The sequence below is a fragment of the Enhydra lutris genome, unplaced genomic scaffold, assembly GCF_002288905.1.
Source record: "Enhydra lutris kenyoni isolate GAN:26980312 unplaced genomic scaffold, ASM228890v2 scaffoldscaffold15, whole genome shotgun sequence".
NCBI lineage: Eukaryota > Metazoa > Chordata > Mammalia > Carnivora > Mustelidae > Enhydra > Enhydra lutris.
In genome coordinates this window covers 17,550,702-17,573,793 of record NW_019154099.1, presented here as the reverse complement: position 1 = coordinate 17,573,793, position 23,092 = coordinate 17,550,702, and the positions used below count along the sequence as shown (strand labels likewise).

The 23,092-nt window shown below is 35.0% G+C and overlaps 1 protein-coding gene across 2 annotated transcripts in view; it reads right to left on the bottom strand.

Annotated features, from left to right (window-relative positions):
• LOC111146990 (tudor domain containing 3) overlaps positions 1 to 23,092 on the bottom strand; it is a 161,581-nt gene that overhangs the window by 36,300 nt on the left and 102,189 nt on the right. For both annotated transcript variants that reach the window (XM_022502811.1, XM_022502812.1), the window contains one exon: positions 4,470 to 5,320. In XM_022502811.1, the coding sequence (XP_022358519.1) occupies positions 4,470 to 5,320 (851 nt within the window). The remainder of the gene's footprint in view (positions 1 to 4,469; positions 5,321 to 23,092) is intronic.

The window sequence follows — 23,092 nt, the reverse complement described above, 5'->3', positions numbered from 1 at the left end:
TCAATTAACTAATTGAAGTACTTCTCTACCACAGGTCAACCCACTCAGGACCCAAATTATAGGTCTGAATGTTGCTTAGTGAAGAGGAAATGAAAACAAAAAACTATTTACTTTTAAGGACTATTTCTTTCAAACTATGGCAGTTGGATGCCCTTATTATAACACTACCTACTCTAACAGTATCTCTTCATAAGCTCACCAAAATAGAAAATGTTAAAGACAACACAAATTCTTATTGTCTACATCCTAAAATACATTATCCTGACTATACCAGGGAAAAAATACCTGTTTTTACTGATTAATGTCACAAAGGTTATTAAATTAATCTATAGTGTTTCTTTCCTAGGTCTGGATGCTGGCAAGTTTAGAGACACCATGCTGGAATTTTTCTTTTCTTTCTTTCTTTTTTTTTTTCCCTCCCTTCCTTCCTTTTTTCCTTCCCTTTCTTTTCCCTTCCCTCCTCCTTTCCCCTCCCTTCCCTCCTCCGCCCCCTTCCCCTCCAGTCCCCTTTCCTCTCCTTTCCTTTCCTTTGGAATTTTTCTTATATTAGAGTTCTTGATATATGTTCACATCTATCTATCCCTCCTTTATTTCTTAACCTCACACTTCTGTGATCTGTGAATTGCTATATTTCTGGACCTATGCTTCAGTTGTAAGCTTCTCAGATAATTATGTCAGTTCTGGTAAGTTCAACAAACAAAAGTTATATCCGAGGAAAACAAATAAGTTGACATCCTTTTAGAAGCTTAAAGTCTAATAAAAATAACCTGCGGAAAAAATGCCTTCTATATAACATGGACTGCACTGTACTAATGGTGCAGTAATATTGCACTTAATAAGGCTGAGGAGTTTGGGAAGAACTTGCTGGAGCAGATGACAATGGCTATAGTCTTCAAGGATGAAGAAGGTTTAGCTAAGTAAAAAAATTGAGGAGGGAGTTCCACAGAAAGTTATTGAGAGATAAAATATGGAGATGAGTGCAGGAAACTGGAAAAAGTTTAGAGTTAATTATGGCATGATGTGAGAAGGGCCAACCAATAGGAAATCAGATGGGACAAGAAGATAAGGGCCAGCAGATGGGGATCTGTATGCATGCTATAGGCTAGATTTGTCCCACAGGTGACAGATTTTAACTAGAAAGAATGACATGGTATAAGACCAGGATCAGTGATAACAGTTTCAATGACAAATTGAAGAAGAATAAGGTTTAAGACAAGAAAACCATTTTGGAGGTTGGTACAGTATTCCAGTTGAGAGGTCAGAAAAACTGAACTAATTATGACAGTAGAGAGAGAAGGAGAATTGTCCCAAATTCTCAAATCCTTCTATGGAAATAAAGGTTGAGAGAAGGCAAGATACTGTGAGAAATTTTTTAAATGATAGATTATACTAATTAGTTGATTATCCTCAATATTGCACTACAATGCAATTAAGATTACAGTTTCTTAACAACAGTTATAACTCATGTCTTTCTTAAATCTTTGTCTTGGTTGGTCTCTGGTTAGAAAATTGGAAAACTGATTATTCTTGACAAAACATTTAAAAGCTATCTTTTAAATTAGATGTTTTCAGAAGACAAGTAATCCCATCTCTTTCAGAGTATGAATATTTTTGTTTAAGGGTGTAATTTTAAAGAGCCCACAGTCGCTCACTCTAAAATAAAAGTACACATCCAGTTAAAACCAAAATAGTCACCCTAGATCATCCAATTATTCTAAGAATACTCTAAAAGATCAAAACATTTTGGGAATTGTTAGGTACTCTCTTTCACAAACTATATGCCATTATATTAAATATATTTAGAAAAGGCAAGAGATGAATTCAGTATTATTTGATTTTTTGAGGTAACTAGTTAAAACTAAAGCTTTATTAATAATTTTATCATGTATTTGAAGAAATTAGGGTAATAGCATAGTCAGAACTATCTGATATGTCCCAAGTATCTGACACTTAGCAGCTACTCAACTACAGTTTACTCAATATTTGTTGAAGAACTTATCTGTTGAGTCTAATATCTGAGTATATGTAGGTCTGTTATTATTCTCTATTGCTTACTTCTCATTCATTTTCTCTCTCTGCATTTTTAATCACACCTCCTAATTTTTTATAGGATACCACACACTGCAGATGAAATACAGAAGAGATTCTAGAAAATGTTATTTTTCACAAAAAGAATATTATATTTTCTTTTGGCAGCAGACAGAGTACAAATAGATATCCTTGAGCCTGTAAATCACTGGTTTTAGGCTTTGAAATGGCTTGTTGGTATTAGTTTTGCACTTACTACTAGGGCATGATCTTTGTGCGATTTCAATAGAAAGCATGAGTCATATACTAACCCTTTCAAAAGTTACTGAACTTGGAACTCCATTTACTCCCTCTGCTCATCAAGATCACCAATAATCTTACATTGTCCAATACAAAAAAAAATTTTCCATTCTCAGCTTAATCAAACTTTCACAGAAGCAACTGACACAAGTAGCCATTCCCTCTAAGATAGATACCATTAGCTCTATCAACCAACGCTAATTTCCAACTACTTTACCTTTACTTGCCTTTACCAAGAGGGAGAAATAGCTGAACATAAATAGTCTCCCACTACCTAAATCAAATAGTTCCTGTATGTTGGAAAGCGAGTAACCTGAGTTGTAAGAGTAAGAGTCTGGGTGGTGAAGATCACCTGTACTTGCTTTCCAGGCCTTCCTAACAACAAGGGAAGAGCCAGTGAAATAGTTCCAACCAATGAGATTGTCTGACGGTATTTCTGGAATGGCTTCTGCTTTTCTTGAAGAAGAAGGGAGAAGAGGAGGAGGAGGAGAAGGAGGAGGAGGAGGCGGCGGCGGCAATGACGACACGCTAGTGCTGTCTCCTCCTCTCCTTCTGGCCTTGAATAAAAACTCAACAGTAAAAAACAACAACAACAACAAAAAAAAACTCAACAGTAGAGATGCTGCTTCTGGACAGATGCAATCCCACATTCATACAAAAACCTTGCATGACTACGCCATCTAGTTATACCACCCTGTACCCTTCTCCTTGCTGTCATTGGGAAATACCTAACACCCTGCTTATGCTTCATCAGTCACTGAACACAAGAGGCCCTAGCTCCTGATCTCTGGCCCAACTGCATCCTTTTAAAAGATCCAACCACATTCCCTAGCCTGAATTTCAGTTCCCTGAAAACTACAGTTAACTGCCTCCACTACTCCTTTTAGCCAAACACAAATACTCATGGGCACAGCCTTACCTTATCAACTGAAACTACTCTATCTATGAAATAGTTTTTTCAAATATTTTTTCTTTAACTTAATCCTCACATCCACCCAGCTCTCTCACACTATAACTCCTCTTTTTTGCTTTTTACTATGATCTTGCTGATATGTCCAGTTCCCTACCAATCTCCCTTTTATCCAATATAAGTGCCCCCTTCAGAATTAACTAATTACAGGGTGTACAAGTAATTATGAAATCCCTCCATTTGGGGAGAAGCAGGGCTGCAGAGGAAAACTAGACAGACATAGCCCTGCCTCCAAGAAACTGAACATTATGGTAAGAGAAAGAGCTTATCAATCCTAGAACCAAAACTAAAAATACTTACATACTGTGGTAAATTTTAGAAAGTGAACAAGGCACTGATTGAGAAAGACATCAGTGATAGAAGGAGGAAGGGGCAGGGTGAAGAAGGCTTCTCCAGGAATTGATCTTGGAGCCAAGCCTCAAGAACAAGAAAAACAGTTGGTAGAAGAGCATGTTGGGCAGAAGGGAAAACACATGCAAAGGTCCTTCTCTCTGAAGGTCCCTCTTTCTGCTTACCCCTCCTGTTCCCTTTTGGTGTTATCCCTCTCAGCCAGATTCTTATCTGCTCCACTGTATTCCTTCTTGACTTAGTATCTGTCTTTCCCTTCCCTTTCTCCATGATTTCTTGCTTTCTACTGTAGCCAATATATAACATAGAACTAAAGAATGTCTAAATGATTGGCTTAATAATTATCATTAATGTTAGCTAAATAATTAACCTTCCCGTTATTTTTTAAGTAGGCCAATTGCATATTTTCTTCAATTTAAAAATGAAATCTGCAGGATTTAACTCTGTGTCACTCAACTCATTTTCTTCCTTGTGCATCAGTATAACTTTATTAGAAAGAAAAGTAAACATTGATAGTTCAGTTGATGATAAATGGAGTAACTGATCAACTTCATTTAATTACTTTTAAATACTGTTCTGATATACAATTTAAAATCAAACCTTACCTAACCAAATTTTGAGACCGATTCTCCCTAACCATTCATAAAAATATTAAATATTTTATTTTTCCTTTTATAAATTACCTATCTATAAATCTTTCAAAGACTTTAAACAGTTATGGCCATAGAACAAAACTCACAGTCCCAAAGCATGGCCTTCTATACTCTCACTGGAATGTGACATTTAGTAATATTAGTATATGATAACTTCAGTGCATGCATACCTTGTTGTCTTCCCAGTAAAGTGCAAAACATTCGTCTCCAGGTTTCCACAATTTTGCATACTCCATAGGAATAGATGATTCCAGTACTTTTTCTGGTTTAATAGGCCCAGATCTTCTTTTGGGCCCACTACTGTAAAACACTTTATCATCATAGGGCGTAGCTGTGATGGGTCCTGTTGGCTTAATAGGTCCTACTCGCCGGCCCTTCAGTGGCATGTCTGTCTCTCCATTTGGAACACCAATGAAACTATTAGTTCGGACAGGATTCTGGAAATCAGTATTTACATTAAAATGTTTTTCAATTTTTACACCACTGAAAGTTTCATTAGTTATTGTTCGTGGTTTCCTGTCATAAAAATGATCAGGATTTGCTGTTTGGTTTTCTCTTTTCCCACGTTTTTGATTATTATAATCAGTGGATTCTTGAGGAAGTGGATTTTCTTTTGCCTCTGCATAGGATGGACCTTTTCCTGATCTGCTTTGCATAGAGTTATCCCTTTTTTTGAAAGCACCATCACTGTGCTGAGAATTTATAGGGTATGAAGTATCTTTAGTTCTGTCATATCTGGAATAGGGTCTATCACACTTGGTTCTCTCTTCAGCCCATACTTCAGATCCTGAAGAAGTACTCGGTCTTTCAGAACCTCTGTTTCTAGGTAATCCACTGCCTTCTAAAACTGACTTTGAATTTTGGGTGTCTCTTTGAAAACGAGGAGGTTTCTCATTTCTTGGCTGTCTGGTATCATTTCGAGGAAGATATCTTGGTTGATTATTATCTTTTACTCCATTTTGCTCAGTATTTGACAATCTGTGTTGTCCCTGATGAAGCTGCTGCAGCTGTGATTTAGGTTCTGAAAAATAAAAGTTTATTATATATATATTAAATGAAGGCTCTGCATTAGAACTGGATTATTTAAAAATATCTAACAATTGTTATGTTAGTATGAATTATCAAGCTACTTATTCTACCATCTTCCACTACCTCCCCACCTCATTATCTTAATCCCTCTCTGCTTCCTTCAAGTTCTGTATTCCTAATGTATTTCTAATTTACAGTTTTCACTAATGTGGCCAGCTAGCCACATCAGTGAAGTAAAACAATGATGTGAACCATGAGACAATGGTGGAAATCTAGAAGGAATCAATCTTTGTCCTTGAATGTTTGCATTCTTGTAATATAGCTAACTATATATGCTATTCTGGTAATTCATTTTCTGAGACATTAATGAAACAGAATTGCAAACTGCTAAGAAGCTGCTATGAAACTGTACAACTATTGCTCAACTCTTTCCCAAATTCCACTTCAATTTAAATACACAATGCTATCATTGTCTGTCAAGTTCTAGCCTCTGCAAAAATGTTACTCGTCAACTCTGTCTGGATCTGGAATTGTTACGTGTTCAGATTACAAATAGATATCCTACCATAGAAAAGAATAAATAATTTTTTGACTTATCAAAGTAATTAAGAGCAGGTAATACTTGGAAATACAGAAAAAAATGTCAAAAATATGAGTAAGCACAATAGTGCAGATAATGTCCAACTAGTAACCCAAAGCAGTAACATAGTAAATACATACTAATGGATAATTTACTGTCTATATTTCATGTAGTGATTTTTATTCTACTTCAATCTGTAACTTGTCATTTATACTTTCTTCATTGTTTCACAGAGCATGTTTACAACCTCATTACCAAACATATTGACTGGCCTTTGGTGTACATGTCTTGTTTCTCTTGTCATATACAAAGGTTACAGTATTTCTCAACAGTGGCCTACTGACATTTTGAGTGAGACGCTTTCCTGCTTTTTAAGAAAATTAAGCTTTCTCATATCCAGGCACTAAATCCCAAAGCATCCTCCCTAGTCACACTGACGTCCAAAACTGTTTCCATACATTTTCAAACACCCACTGAAGGCAAAGGGTACCAGGTAAAATGTCTCAAATGACAGGAAAAAGAGAAGACCCTTAAAAGCTCCTGAGTGACAAAGTAAGTCACAGACTAAAGATAAAGACTCAAAATGGCAAGAAATTTCTCAATACAACCATTGGAAGCCAAAGCCAATCTAATGGGCTTTACACGTCTTTGAAATTAAAGGAAAATTATTTCTAAGTACAATTCTATATTAAATATAGGTGATTAAATATAGGTGATTCAAATCACCTATTAATTTTGACAAAGAATACATATTTTTTCAAATATGTAAGATCTCAAAGAGTAGCCAAGACTATTTACAGAGATAATTTTTAAAAATCACCCTTTCTCAAGATCTGCTTTATAAATATAACATAAGTATCTTGTTTTTAACCACTGCAGTCAATATTATATTTTTCTTCAGAGAGAAGAAAAATGACCACCTTTAGTTTCTGCTGGCACTACTATCCAAGAATGATAATTGAGGGAGGCAAGAAGGGTGAACATAAGTAGGACACAAATGAGCATCTTCAGCAGAAAGCATGTACTGGCATTTGTTCCAGTCATTCTTAGAGAATAAAAACAGCAGTTGCCTCTTGCTGACTATCTGCTATGTATTAGGCACCACACACCGGCCTTTATATACATTATCAATAGTCCTCACAGTAGTCTCAAGATGTTAAGATTTATGTAACAGAGAGAGGTCCCTTGCAGAGTGCACTGAAGGAAATTTTCAGCCTCCAAAACAAGTAAAATATGAAGGTATTTTATTTGCTGTCAATTAGGTTTGAATAGATATTTGAGAAGTATGAATTTTAGAACTGCTATGTTTAGGAATCAATTTTTAAGTTATTCCAATTAGGGCCACCAATATCTATGATGGTCAGGAAGTACAAATAACTTAGGTCATCATGAGAGCAACTAAGTATCCTGGATTACAGATAGGGATCTGGATAATCATGTATATATAAAACAAAACAAAACAATGAACAATCATGTATACAGAATGTAGGTGTGGGAGAGTTTGATTTCAATTCTTCTAAAAGAAAAAAAAAGGACAAGATTTTCATATTTATTTGATGATGTACATTAGATTACAGAATAAAAAAGTAATTTACTAATTTTGAATGTACTTTATTATGCTAAGATAATAATAGTGAGAGAAGAATTCCTGCAGAAAATTATTGTTTAAAATAAAAATCGCTCTTAGAAATAAACTTATTTTAATAAGGCAGAAAATACAACTGTACTTTTAAAAGAACACAGTTTTCACATATAACCATTTTTTTCAAAAAAAGAATAACAGTAAGTCAAGAAAGGAAGGTCCTTAAATGTTTCATTATTCTTGAATGTACTTAAATCCAGTATCTTTTCTTAGGGTGTTATGTAATGAAGTGAGATACAAAGTAAGTATTTTCAAAGTGAGCTAACCTATTAAATAAATAACAGAATGTGCTCAATTACTAAATTGTGGAAAATTTGATTTTAAATAAAGAAATAGCCCCAAAATCAAACAGAAATAAATCTCCATAGTTCTCCACTCAGAATCTAATTGCTCTCTGCCACACTTCTTCAGAAGGCATGATGATTTCAAACCACCCAAAATACTACTCAACACCACATGCCACTTTAGTAATAAATATACTGAGATATTTTTCTATATAGGCAGTGGGATAAAATGCAGGGTTTTTTTTTTTTTAAAAGACCTGAAGAAGAAACATGAAACAAAAACATATATAGAAATTGGTAACATTTAATTTTAAATAGGAGAAAAAAGGGGGAGATTAGCAAAAACAATGGAAAAATTCATCAAAAAATGGACAAAAATGTGAAAACATCTAAAAGATCAACGTGATACCCTCTTTTTTTTTTTTTTAAAGTGGACTCCTCACCCAGTGTGAGGCTTGAACTCATTACCCTCAGATGGAGAGTCGCATGCCCCACTGACTGAACCAGCCAGGAGCCCCTAAAAGAGCAAAGGGATAAAAGCTTAAATGAAGAAACTAACAAAAGATTGCTGTATGAGTTTAGTCTGACTTGTGATAAAATTTTCCTATCACACCAGACCATTAGTTTCTAATGTATGTTTTTAAGATAACTGATTACAATGTTTTACATTCTCATGATGTGAAATGTAAGGGTCATTAAAAATGAATTTACTAATCGCCACAAATTATTTGGGTTTGTATATAGGAATGTGCTGAATTAATCGGGCATCTTAAAATATTAATACTTCCCCACCGAATATTCATTTTCCAGTATTAATTGTACCTGCATTTTATAGTTAAAAATCCGGTATATTTTGTTTCCTGATGATTCTTCAACTTATTCTGAGATATCTACCAGAAGCGACTTAATATTTATTAAGATTTTACTATGTGCCTGACTCTACTCTGAAGGTCTTTTGCCTATATTATTTCATGTAATTCTCATATTCACCCTGAAGAGCAATATTATCTTTATTTTCCAAATAAAGAAACAAAGAAGGCTAGAAGCTAGAGAATGTTGATGCCAGAATTTAAACTCAATTCTACCTGAAGCCACTATTTCCCACTATGCCAAGCTGCCCACCCAGAGAAACAAAACAGAATGCAACCAATGTGTTGGCTACAATTTTATCCCCTACAGCTGTTCACTTCTGGTGAGATGCAGAAATCACAAAGGCTTTTTCCCAATCCCTGATGGGCTGAAAAAATAAGTCTGGATACTAGGAAAATTTGGATACTACCAGAATCCCGACCTAAAATTTTAAGTCTTTTATCAATGCAGAAAAAACCTAAAACCCTTATTAAGAGTTGGACTGGTATCTGGAATCTCACAAACTGACAGAGACAGCAGTGTGTCAGGTACAACCTCTGGAGAAGGACTGCATAGGTTATAACACAGCTTGGACAGGTAATAGTTTTGTAATCTTCGGCAAGAAAGAACTTTTCGGAGCCCCCTCTTTAAGACAGGGATAACAGAGGATTAACTAAGTTAATATATGCAAAGTACTTAGGACAATATCTGGCTTTAATAAGCATGCAGTAAATGTGAGCTGTCACTGTTACTATTATGATTATTATTAGCATTATATTAATGCAAACAAATTTAAATACTTGGATAATAAGTTGCTTCCCTATTTACACATCTCCCCTACTTCCAACCCCTACCTCTAGTTAGGACCTTTCCTTGATGTATTTATTTTTTCCTTTGTGCTTTTTTTTTGTTGTTGTTGTTGAAAATAGGGCAGAAAGAATGCTTTAGTAAAAACTTCACTGTCAAATTATAAAAAATCATATTATAGAGAAAATTCAGATAGATCAGAAAATCAAAATCTTACTCTAATACTGTTTTTCGCTTAAAATATTATAAACATTCTCCAGATAAAATTCTCTTATACACCCTTTGAAATTTTTCTATATTAAAAAATACTAAGAAACACTTTAAAAAGTAAAAAAATCACTCATAATCCTATCATAAGAAATACAAATAGAATGAAAGTACTACCTTCTGCCTACCCAAGCCCACCTCTAGGGATAGCCAATATTAACATTTTCAGAGGTTATTCTTCCTTTTTATATAATTCATACAGACATATCTATGCATATTTTATTTTTAAGCAAAAAAAGCAGACTCATGCACATCTCAATAGCTGTTGTATACTTTTTAAATCAACTATATATCAAGGCCATCTTCCCATTTTCCATGCCCAGAGGCATCTCATTCATTTTGACATTCCATGTTCTTTTTTTTTTTTAGGAAGGTACTTTATTTTTTTTATTTTTTTAAGATTTTATTTATTTTTTTGTGTGATAGAGAGATCACAAGTAGGCAGAGAGGCAGGCAGAGAAAGAGGAAGGGAAGCAGGCTCCCTGCTGAGCAGAGAGCCCGATGCAGGGCTCGATCCCAGGACCCTGGGATCATGACCTGAGCCGAAGGCAGAGGCTTTAACCCACTGAGCCACCCAGGCGCCCCAGAAGGTACTTTAAATATTATTATGAATTAATCAAAATGAGGGTGGAGTGTAAGTCTTACTCGGCATTGTTTTTTCTAGTACCTAGCTGTAATATAATCAAACAAATGGTATTCAGTAAGTATTTATTAAAGGAAAGATACAGTTACTAAAAACAATGGGAATGGGATAGCTTCTAAGTTCAAAATCATTACCTGTTTAACACTGTCACCTGGGCTCAGCTAAGGGGGCAACACTGAAATAGAAAATACACTATCTGTAAGAAAGGTTTGCATCAAAGCACATTGGGACAGAGATCGAGTTCAGTGATTACAGAGAAACACTGCACAACATAAAAACACTGAGCTCAAGCCAAAGAAGTTCATTCTCCTACTTCTGAGTGATGCGTCTTTGACAAAGTCACAAAGAGCTCCAGTTTCTTCATCTGGAAAGTGTGGATAATTATAATTATTACAAGATTATGGTGAAGAATCAATTAGGAAGTAGTTGTGAAATTGTCTTTCTCATGGTCCGGATGAGGTCTTTGGAATTAGACTGACAACTGGAATTAAATCCCAGTCCTACCACGGAGCAATTGTGTGACCTTTTAAAATTGGAATAATGCTACCTACATATTTTCTTCATTCAGTTATTCTATACTATAGTTAGGTGAGCATGGACTCTGGAAAAGCATCAACACTGTTCTAGTCACTTTATACAAAGCAGTGGTAAGACTCATAATCTCTCTATCCTGTGGTGCTTTAGGTATAACAGGAAGCAGCAGACAACAAATAAGTAAACTAATAACAGTTTAAAATTGTGATAATGACTAAGAGGGAAATATATAGACTTCTATATAAAACTGGGAGGAGTAGGAGTATACCAATTTAGGAGGAAAAGTTCTGTGAAGAAGTGTGCTTTGGCTGCGTCCTAAAGAATGAGAAGCAATACAATGAAAGTCAAGAAGAGTAATCCAAGAAGTAACACCACACATAAAAGTCCTGGGCTGGAAACTTGCCTCATAATGTGTCCCTGAAAAAACCCTTGCAGGCAGAATTTTAGATAAAAACATAATCACCACTAATTATTAATTTCAAGGGGGAAAAGGTATATATATATATATATATATATATATATATATATATATATATATAAAATACCCCAAAATTGATGTCCATTATGCTATATAAAAACAGCAAATCCTGGGAACCCCTGGGTGGCTCAGTTGGTTGAGTGTCTGTTTTTGGCTTGGGTCGTGATCCCAGGTCCTAGGATCAAGCCCCACTGCCGGGCTCCATGCTTCTCCTTCTCCCTCTACCATTCCCTCCACTTAGACTCTCTGGTTCTCCCTATTTCTCTGTGAAATAAAGAAATAAAATCTAAAAAATAAACAAAAAACAAAACCCCCAGCAAATCCCAGAATAAAAGGACACAAAAATGAACACTGGTAATCTGACATGGCATTTTTCTTTCATTATTCAAAGATATAGTTTTTTTATTCTCATGATATTCTTTCATAATTGTGACACACATTAAGCTTAAGGCTAATCTCACAGAGATTATAATACTCAGTGTTCACAGAATTAATCCTTTAGTATCTCAAATCCCCTTTAAAAATTTATAATACTCAGTGTTCACTGAATTAATCCTTTAGTATCTCAAATCCCCTTTAAAAACAGAAAGAAAAGTCAATGAAAAAAGAGGGGGGCGTGAAGCATAAAATCATTGCTGCTATAAATGAATAAATATGAGAACACTGAGAAAACACACAACACGCACCCGTGATACACCTGCAAAGATGTCCCTTCTCCAGTCATACTCAAAAGGCATGCAAAGTCCAAGCCAGTTCTTACAAACTCAAAAGGAAAAAAAAAAAGTTTAGTTTGGGGAGTACATAAAATTCCTCATATAGTTAAAAAACCAAATGAACTTAGCTCAGGGTACAACTATAATAACATTCTCATTTTACAAATAAAGAAGTTGTAGGAGCTTGACCAAGGTCATACAACTAACTCAGGTAGAGCTGGGATTAACCAAGCAGTCAGGTTCCAGACTCCAGTATTAACTTCCCTGCAACAAAGATACCATTGTGCTAGTAGCATTAAATCATTAGTAATCATGAGTCATTTTCAGTATTTCCTCATGGAACACAGGTTAGGACTATCATAAAAATATCAATCAATTCATTAAATGAGAATACATATGTTTAACTTGGCTGATTTTCCTTCTTTATAAACAAATTGTAGGAATATGGCTACATCACAAGTTTCATATATAAAATATGTCAGTGGATTAATTTAATTTTCCTTCTACCTCTAAACACATTAAAAATTTTGTTACATCCTAGCCAGAGGGCATTTCTAGCCACAATTTGGCCTTTTCTCCATTTGTAACTAAGAGATATCCTAAAACAGTTTCACTTCCTGGAAAATGAGAAAAGTCATGTTCTGAGTGTTCTGGGTGTATTATTATCACATCACACATGCATCCGTGCCTGCACAGTGCCTGAGCATGTCCCAGGAGTCTTCCCTCTAGCCTCTCTTTGGTTCTCAGCTTGGATTTCACTGTTCCTGGGAGGTCCTTCTCCTCCAACCCCACAGAGACTGAGCCAAGCACCCTCGCTCTGTGCACAGCAATGTACACAACAGCACAGAAGAGAACAGCCAGAATCTCTCTCCTGTGCTAGACTTTAATATCTCTGAACTGTATTCTTTTACCAATATATCCCTTCTAACATAGTATCTGCCACATGGTAAGCCTCAAGTTAATATTGTGGAATGAATAAATGATCATTCACTCTTTCCCAGACTGAATATACACAGCTCTTATAAAGAGAAATCATTTTAAAAAATAAAGGGCTGTTTTTGGTAATTACTACTGTATGTTCATATCACCATGGTAGCATAATCTCTTGTAATCTGTATTTTCTAACAATTTCAAGAAGAAAAAACATTTTCTGGGTCACCCCTCTATGGGTATAATGCTTGTTTCTTCTAATGAAGGAGCATTAGAGAAGATGAGGTAATGGGGTATGGTGACACTGCTTTGTGGAGCCTAACATGTTCCCTGTAGCTGTGCCATTTTACCTGAGTCATCAGAGCTCTTAATCCTAATGCATTAAACCCTAAACTATAAAGGACCGTTCCTTATTCCTTTCCTTTCAACCAACTCTGATAGCTAAATAAGTTCTGTCAGTCACATTTCTGTGTTTCTTATAAAACTCCTCAGAAACCGGATTATTTCATCTTCCTAGCATATCCTGGACATATAATAAAACAAGAATTTTTTTTTAAGATTTTATTTATTTGACAGAGAGATCACAAGTAGGAGGAGAGGCAAGCAGAGAGAGAGAGGGAAGGAGGATCCCTGTTGAGCAGAGAACCTAATGTGGGGCTCGATCCCAGGACCCTGAGATCATGACCTGAGCTGAAGGCAGAGGCTTAACCCACTGAGCCTCCCAGGTGCCCCATAAACACAAGAATTTTTAATCAAATGTAACACTGCATTCTTACTCTCATCCTATACTACTCACTGCCATTAATGCCTTTAGTTCAAGTGTGCACTAGTGGACTTGTGTAAGTCAGGTAACATTCCCTTCCTGATAAACAGGGCATTTATACAAGAGATGCTAAACTTGTAAGTCAGAAACCATTTAGAAATAACAATTTATATTATTTTTGCTTTAAATCAAATAACAATGTTTACTGCAGAAAATACACTGGAAACACCAACCAAAATGTCACGTATTATCAAACTTGCAAAAACCAAAAGGATAATGCGTCAAAACAACTAAAGCTCTCATATAGGAAGCATCAGTCAAACATAAGAAACTAAACTTAACTTGTGTGATCTTTTCTTCCAAGCTGATTAAAATTTCCCAGGATCATGAGTATGATAATTTTAGATGCCACATTATCTTTGTAACACATTTCTTGCAAATTTTACAGAAAACTATAGCAAAACAAAAATAAGAACTCTTACAACTTGAAGTCAAAATATGCTAGTGAAATTTAAAGTTACTTTATTTTCAGGGACAAAAAAAAAAAAGAAAGTAAAGAGGATTTTTATAAAGAAAAAGCAAAGGAATGTCCACTTTTGGCTACAATACTGTTTTTAAAAAGCCACAGTACCATGGTACAACAGGTTACCTACTAATGTCTAAAATGATTCAAGTTGAATAGCTGAAACTACTGCAGAGTAATCCTCCAAGAAGCAAAACAAAACAGAAATAAATCATTAAAGGTATTTGTTACAAAAAGCTGGTCTCAACTAACTGGTATGTGAATTCACATTATAAATGAAGCATAACACTTTCTAATATTTCTATGTCTATATTTCAGCCACTTTATACATAAATTTTTTTTTACCTCAAAATTTTCAACAATACAAATCAGGACTTTTTGTATAAAATATCTTTAGATGTTGTGTATATTCTGTAATGATCATAAAACTCTTTGGCTCTAAAAATTTGTCTGTCAGCTCAAAATTTATATACTTGTTTCCTCAATAAAAAATGACTTCCTCTACAAATTTATTCTGTATGAATTCTGACTTAGATTACAAAATATAAGACCAAGGATTATGTCTCATGCCTTACAGGTACATATAAACAGAAGTAGTTATTAAATGATTATGTTTTCCATATATCATAAAAATAAAACACTCCCATTTAAAAATATAATGTGATAGGCAGCAAGAAAAATCACCCATCATCCCAAGCATATAGCTTAACATATAACTTAAATATTTTCTAACCAGTCTCTTCAAAATAATCATTTTATTGTCCCTATAACATTTATCTACTAGATATCCTTCAGCTTGTCTTCTAACTCCACCACTTCACTGGCAGTATTTTTGTCAAGATCTTCAATCAGTAGTATGCTAGAACCAACTTAAACATTGTACTACAACTGACATTAAATTTTCAGAAAAATCTGGAAGCCAGTTGTTAAACTGCTGATAGTCTGAAATTGGCAGCAGTGAAAATATTTACACCACAGAAATCAGGAAAAGTGAAAAAACAAAGGCATTCCCCTGCCCCCACCTCTTCTCCCAGAGCCTGCTGTTAAACATTTACCTGTACACTGCTGATGTTCAGTAAACTCAATGGACCTTTCCATCCTTATCTCTCACTTTCTCCCATACTCCTACTTCTTTGGCAACTGGCTTCTCAGCTTCCTTTACTGGCTCCTCTACCCCTACTTGATCTCTAAATTCAACTGCATGCTTGATGTCTCTCCTTGATTTTTAATAATTAATGTATCTTAAAATTAAACTCTTGATTGCTCTTTCCCCCCTAAAACCAATAGCTGCTTCGAAACAGAGCACCATAGAAAGAGTTTTGAGTTAGGAATCAGACAGACAAGGGGCCACGTTCCACTTCTTGAATTCTTATGGGTAATATGTTTTATCCCCTCAAGCCTATTACTTATATATCAAATGGAAATAACAACATACATTTTGCATTTGCAGATGATTAAATGAATTAACAGTATGCAAAGCACCTAGAACAGTTCCTAGCATATAGAAGATACTCAGCAATGGCTACTTATTCTATTTTCATGGTCAATAAATGCTTAAATGAATGGACCATTAATTGAGGAGGAGGAGGAAAACAGAAGAATGGGAAAAATGAAAGAGGCTAGTGTGTCCCAGCATCCTGACAAAACCTGTATCTATCTTCTAAAGAAAATCATTTATATATCACAAAAGATAGCATGGTTAACAAATCTTAAAACTATGTATGCCAAATAATTTGATTTCTATACATTTGCCTGAAAAAACAACTATCACTATGTAAATAATTTAACTAAAGTATTATTTTGGAAGGTTATTATTATAGCAGAGTTTAGAAACTTTTAAATTACTAACAACATCAATGGAATAATAATCGATTACTATGGAGCCATTAAAAATTATGCTGGCAGGAATATATAATTACATAGAAATATGGTTATATTTCATTGTTAAGACAAAAAGCATCTGTATGTAAGAATGATCTCAAACAGAAACAAAAACAGAATATGGTGATGAGATCATGGGCCATTTTCCTTTTCTTTTGTTACTATATTGTTAATTTAGTTTTTTCCTAAATTTATCAATTAACATCTATACAACAGGAAACAACACACTTCTGCAGTACCTGATCAAGACATTTATTAACCTCAATTTTTGGTTTTCTATTCTTAAAATACCCTTCTAAGATATGCTTTTAAAAAGTGCATTTCAAATTTGTGGTAAGCTGATTTAAACTAATTTTTCTATGTATTTCCTTTAAAATTTTTCACTAACGTTATCCCTAAATTCATATTAGTATTTTATATATAATTATTAAATTCAAATCACTACCAAATTTACATTTATAGTTGGGACATTACATGTGGAGCACTGTAGCATATTTTTTATTTCAGTATTCCATAGATTATGTGAGATATTCAACACTCTGTTAAAGAATAAGCTTTGTATTAGATAATTTTGCTCAACTCTAAGCTAATATAAGTGTTCTGAGGACATTTAAGTTAAGCTAGGCTAAGGTGTATTAAATGTATTTTGACTTATGGTATTTTCAACTTACAACGGGTTTATTAGGTTGTAACCCTATCTTAAGTCAAGGAAGATCTGTATTTGGGTGATCTTTTCTTGAGGAAACTCTTCACAAGAACATCTGGTCTAAAACATACATACTCTCTTTGACTTAGTTTCCCACCTTTCCAATTAAGCCATTACCACTATATCACATTTCCCTCCTACAGCCCCTCTTCTTCAGTTTTCAAAATTTGAGCTATAAATTTTTAAGTCAAACTATTTAAGCTGATTTGAAACTTGATTAAAATAAAACAAAAACAAAAAAGATACCTAACAACTATCAAAAGCCTACAATGTCATGTCAATTACCCATCAAACCACCAATATTATATCTGCTAACATCTAAATATATTATTTATATCTCAATATTATGCAGAATTCGAAATTATGCAGTAATGTTAATTAAGTAAATGCTACTTCTCACAAAATTCACAGGAAATAGAGTGATGGAACATCACAAAAACAGTGTATGTAGTGGAATCTGAATTTTTTTCTGCCACTGGAAAGAGATAATGGAGCATTTTAGGCAAGGGGTTAGTAGGATCAAATTCATGTTTTTGTTTTGTTTTTTAAAGATTTTATTTATTTATTTGAGAGAGAGTGAGATCACGAACGGGGGGGATGGGTAGAGGGAGAAGCAGACTCCCCGCTAAGCAGGTAGCCCAATGTAGGACTTGATCCCAGGACTCAGGAATCATGACCTGAGCTGAAGTTAGATGCTTAACCAACCAAGCCAACCAGGTGCCCTCAAATTTTTAAAAGATGACTGCCCACGATATGGAGAATAGGATGATAAAGATCTGCAAAGATTCAGTGGAGCACTGATGAAGGCCTGGAGTAGGATAGTAGGGGTGGAGATGAGGGGATGATGAGTGGAGGAGGCTGTTGCTGCTACTGCTAATCATGACGATGATGATGAATGTGGTGGTCGTGGTAGAACCGCCTTTATATGGAGCCTTATGTGCCAAGCACTATGCTTAGCACTTTATGTGCATTAACTAATCGATCTTTTCAACAACCTTACAACTTAGGTGCTGCTACTATTTCCCCATTTTGCAATAAAGATATTAAGGTTTAAGAGGTTATGTAACTTGCCCAAAGACATACAACTGGTAAATACATTAGTTGTGAGTCGGGGTGCCTGGGTAGTTCAGTCTTAAATCTTAAAAAAAAAGATTCGTGAGTGAAGTTAGTAAAAGAATCAGTCGTATTTATCTGCACCAGAATCCTGTCCAAGTCTCTCCTTCTTTTGATAACAGAATTGTGCTTTGAAGGGGAAGGTAGCTGTGGGAACTACTCCTTCCTCTTTACACATAATACTGATGCAATCAATTAAATCAATTAATCAATTAAGATGTCCTGTGCTTTCCTGACCAACCGAACTTTCCTGACTAAGAAGGCCTTTTCCTGTCTGACTTCCCAGGTATGAGGACCATTTCCTTGTTTCTGACATATGTATTTTTTAATTACCTTTTATCTCATACTATAAATGGAGATTTGACACACCAATACCCTAGTGTGCTCATTCTCCAAGTCCCTTTGGGCTTCTATCCTAGCCACTCCATATACATGAATGCCAAAATCCCTAGTAGGACTCAGTTGAGCTTGAGTAACCAATAATTATATGATTAAAGGTATTTATCTTTGCCCCTCCCCAAATTTATTTGCAAAGTTGAGTCTTTTTACCTCCATATATGCCATTATATATTGGCCTTATGCTACACCTGGAGCTACCTGAGTCAATCGTTGCTACCATGTGGAGACACTCTGTCAACAGCAACAACAACAACAAAATAGAAGAATGTAGAGATAGAAAGATTTCCCAGTTATCGAGCAAAAAAATTCTTTTTTTGCTTACTTGCATTTCTGCGGCTTATATCTTAAAGCAAACTAATTTAGAAGTTGGTGCCAGAAAATAGGATGGTATAAGTGACAGAATCTCAAATGTAAAACGTATTAGCAAAAAAGAGTGCAGGATAGTGAAAATCTCCTCATCCCCTAACAGGAAATTGGAACTCTTTACTGTGCATTTAAACTGTAGCCTAATGTCTTGAAACTGAGACTGCCTAACTAAGGACACTGATGCTTTAAAAGAATGTGATATGAAAAGAAGGTGCTGGTTATTTCTTACTGCCTTCATACCCTACAAGAAAGACACAAGTCACCAACTTTGGAAGTACAAAGGACACAGATACAACTAGGTAGGAGGTGCTCATCTCAATTACCACCAATAAGCCAAAAAGGCAGAAATCAGATAATCGTACTTCTTGAGGAATTACAGAACTCTATGAACCAGGAGAGAAAAGAGGGAAAGCAGGAGATAAGACTGGATCCTGGAAAGAGGAAGCTTGATCAACTATGACTATGTCTAACATTAATAAATGTCAGTTGAGTTCTTAGTTCCTATATTTATTTAATTTAAATTTTATCTGTCTCATAAAAATGTCTCTATTTGAATTCTCTTCATATTTTTAAGTGTTTACTCTGCATATAACTAGGTTATACTCTTTATTCTGCTTTCTAAAATTTTGATGCAAAATATGAAGAAACATATATAAAACTGACAACATAAAATTTAGGAATAAATTACACAAAAAAGGGAATGGTAGATAAATACAGATGTAAGAGAGTTACTATGTCCACTATTCTCACAATGCCTCTTGTTCCCCATTCAGAACAAATTAAGGTTATCCTGTTCTTAGTTAGATGTAGAAAGTTAAAAAAGTAAAGTCACTATCTCAAGGCATTCCTACCCCCATCTCTGGCCAGCCTAACTATCTTCCATAATAATAGAAAGAATCAAACCTACTCTTTCTGTCTCAAGTTGAAATTTAAAATACATATTCTCAGTGGACATCATTTTAAGTGGTAGTTATATACGGAACAAAAATTGATTTTTGAAAGTTGGCTTCATTATTTAGCCACCAATTATAATATCTAGTTTGTAAAACCAAATCCAAAAAGAAAAATCTATATACAAGAGCCTTCTGGAACACAAGCCTATCACAAGCTGATCAATTAAATCTTCCCAAGTTGACATCAAGTCATTACATATCACATAGAAACACTTCAATTAGTGATCACTCTCAGAGAATAATGTAATCCAACCTCATTTTTTTTCAGAATACTGATAAAAATGTCAACTAGAATTATTGTTGATTCCAATTTAAATGTTATAAGAAAATGTCTAAGTACATGTGATGATCAATGACCTCTGACAGAACTTTTAAAAAATTAGAATAAAGAAATGATGGCACCCTTTTAGAGAGGATTATATGATATAATATGAAGGTAAATGTGTTACTAACCTGCCTTAAATTTGTCAGAAGTATATTCTTAAAGGATGCATTTTTTCCCCCCAAGAAGCCTGACACATTACACAGAATCTGCTATGATAATAACACCATCCAGGCCTACATTTACTCAGCTAAAAGTTTATTTTTAGGGTATTAAAATTAAACAAAATCCTGACACAGTTCATATTATACAAAACATAGAAGCAAGAAAGATTTGGGTGCCTGGGTAGCTCAGTGGGTTGAGCCTCTGCCTTCAGCTCAGGTCATGATCTCAGGATCCTGGGATCGAGCCCCATATTGGCCTCTCTGCTCAGCAGGGAGTCTGCTTCCCCCTCTCTCTCTGCCTGCCTCTCTGCCTACCTGTGACCTCTCTCTCTCTCTCAAATAAATAAATAAAATCTTAAAAAAAAAGTAGCAAGAGAGATTTGATAATTCAACTAAATTAGAAACAAAAATGTAAAAACCCCAAATACATGTATCACTCAGTCATGATTATTTATAACCAATCTGGGACTGTAACAGACCCACATAATGACACCAACATTACGAACATTAAAATTATAATATCCTCACTTCTTTCCTTAGTTGTTCATGAAGCATTCAACTCTTATTTTCAACACAGAGCAGACTTTATCCTGAAAAGCCTCCTAAATTTTCCTTAGAAAAATTGCCAACATTTTCTCCCATCAATAAAGAGTCAATTTTAGAACTCAAGATTTATAGAACAATGACCAAATTCTGAGAGAACACCAAAGTGGAGATTCAATTTTATGAAAGTAAAAAGTTATTTTAGGCTTTGTTTCCAATTTAGAAAACACATAAAATCATAAAATGAGCAGAAAAACAATTCAGTGCGTTTCAACAATTCAATCCATTTACTTACTATGAACCCCAGTTTCCCTAAGATAACTGCAGTAGCATTGAGTGGGTTAACAAGAGAAAGAGTAACAGTGAGGTGGACAACCACAAGCGAGCATTCACATCTCTCCAGTCACCTTCACTGTAACAGGATTGATTACATGAAGGCAGAGCCATGACAATGTAAGAAACATCTATGAGCACAATAACCTTTAGCGTATATGTGATACATACCAATTTATCGTCCAGCTGTTTATGGTCATGTGTGTTATAATCAATCTCTTATGAGTCAACATCATCAAAGAAAAAGTTTTAGGTAGGAAGAGCCACTACTGACAGAATCAGCTTTTGGTCAAACATTTAAAACAATGAAATATTAAACCAAAAAGTATTTTCAAGTCTGTCTGATTAAAGTATTACCCAGCCATTCAAAATAACTGATTGGTCTTATTTTGGCAAAAAAACTTTGAAGTAAAAGATTAAATATTATTAGAGATTACAGGAATACCTCATTTTATTGCACTTCACAGATACTTTTTTTTTTTTTTTTAAACAAACTGAAGGTGTGTGGCAACCCTCCGTCCAGATAGTCTGCTAGCACCATTTCTCCAACAGCATTTGCTCACTTCATGTCTCTGTCTCTCATTTTGGTAATTCTCACAATATTTTAAACTTATTCATTATTATTATATTTGTTATGGTGATCTGTGATCAGTGATTATGACCTTCTGAAAGCTCAGATAACAGCATTTTTTAGCAATATTTTTAATCAAAGTATGTTATTGTTTTTTAGACATAAGGCAATTGCACATTTAATAGTCTACAGTATAGTATAAACATAACTTTTGTATGCATTGAAAAACCAAAAAACTTATTTGACCCACTTTTTTGTGATATTCACTTTACTGCACTAAAAGCTTTAGTGTGGTGGTCTGGAACTGAACCTGCAATATCTCCAAGGTAAGCCTGGAGAAATATATATCATGTCTGATTCTTGTATTCATAACTGCTTCTACTAAGCCTTTACATTTTGTTCAGTGTTGTTTACACTAAGTAAATGATAAATCCTTTTAAATAAGTATTTCTATGCCCCTTTAATTTGTGTTTTTTTCTGTCTCACAAACTAGACAATAAGCTTCTTTGGGGCAAGAGCTACAAGATCCCTCTATTTCCCTGAATGTTTATAAAAAGCTGTTTTATTATGTCCTGTATCCCTACCACTAGCCATAGACCTGGTATAAATAAATACTACATAAAATACATTTATAGAATGAAGAATTCCTCGTAACACATAGAATGCAGTCTTGCTTCAGTCTCAATCCTGTTTTCCGCCTTGCAGACAGAGAAAAAAAAATTGTTTTCATGAAGGCACCAAACAAACTTCATTGCTCTCATGCCAAAAACCCTTTCAGAGTTTTGCACTGCCATCTAGATAAAATAAAAACTCTTTAGGGCAAAATCCTCTGTATCTGTCCCCAGCTTACCACTTCTATCTCTGGCTCTCTATCCTCATCTCCCCCGCACCGTCCCAAGACAGGAAATTGCTGTACTGCTGTCTCCAAGCCTGGACACCCAGAGCTCCCTCTACTTGGACTGTCCTTGATCCAGCATTGCTCTGTGGATTTGTCTAAGATGCCACCTCCTCCAAGAAGTGTTCTGCCTATCTCCCATCTTTTTTAGCTGGCTTGCCCTCACAGTGCTTCTAGGAAAGAATGAAAATTTTGCTTCTCTGAGAATAGTGGTCACCAAATACGACAGAAAACGAAGGGGCACCTGGGTGGCCTAGTCAGTTAAGCATCTGACCCTTGATTTTGGCTCAAGTCATGATCTCAGGATTGTGAGATCAATCCTCGCATTGGGTTCTGCACTGGGTGTAAAGCCTGCCTCTTTAGATTCTCCCTCTTCCTTTGCCCCTCTCCCATGCTTGTGTTCTCTCTCTCTTCAAAACCAAAACCAAAACCAAAACCAAAACTAATATAAGTTGGAGGGGGTAATTTCTGGTGTTAGGATGACTGCAGAACATGTGATCTGGGA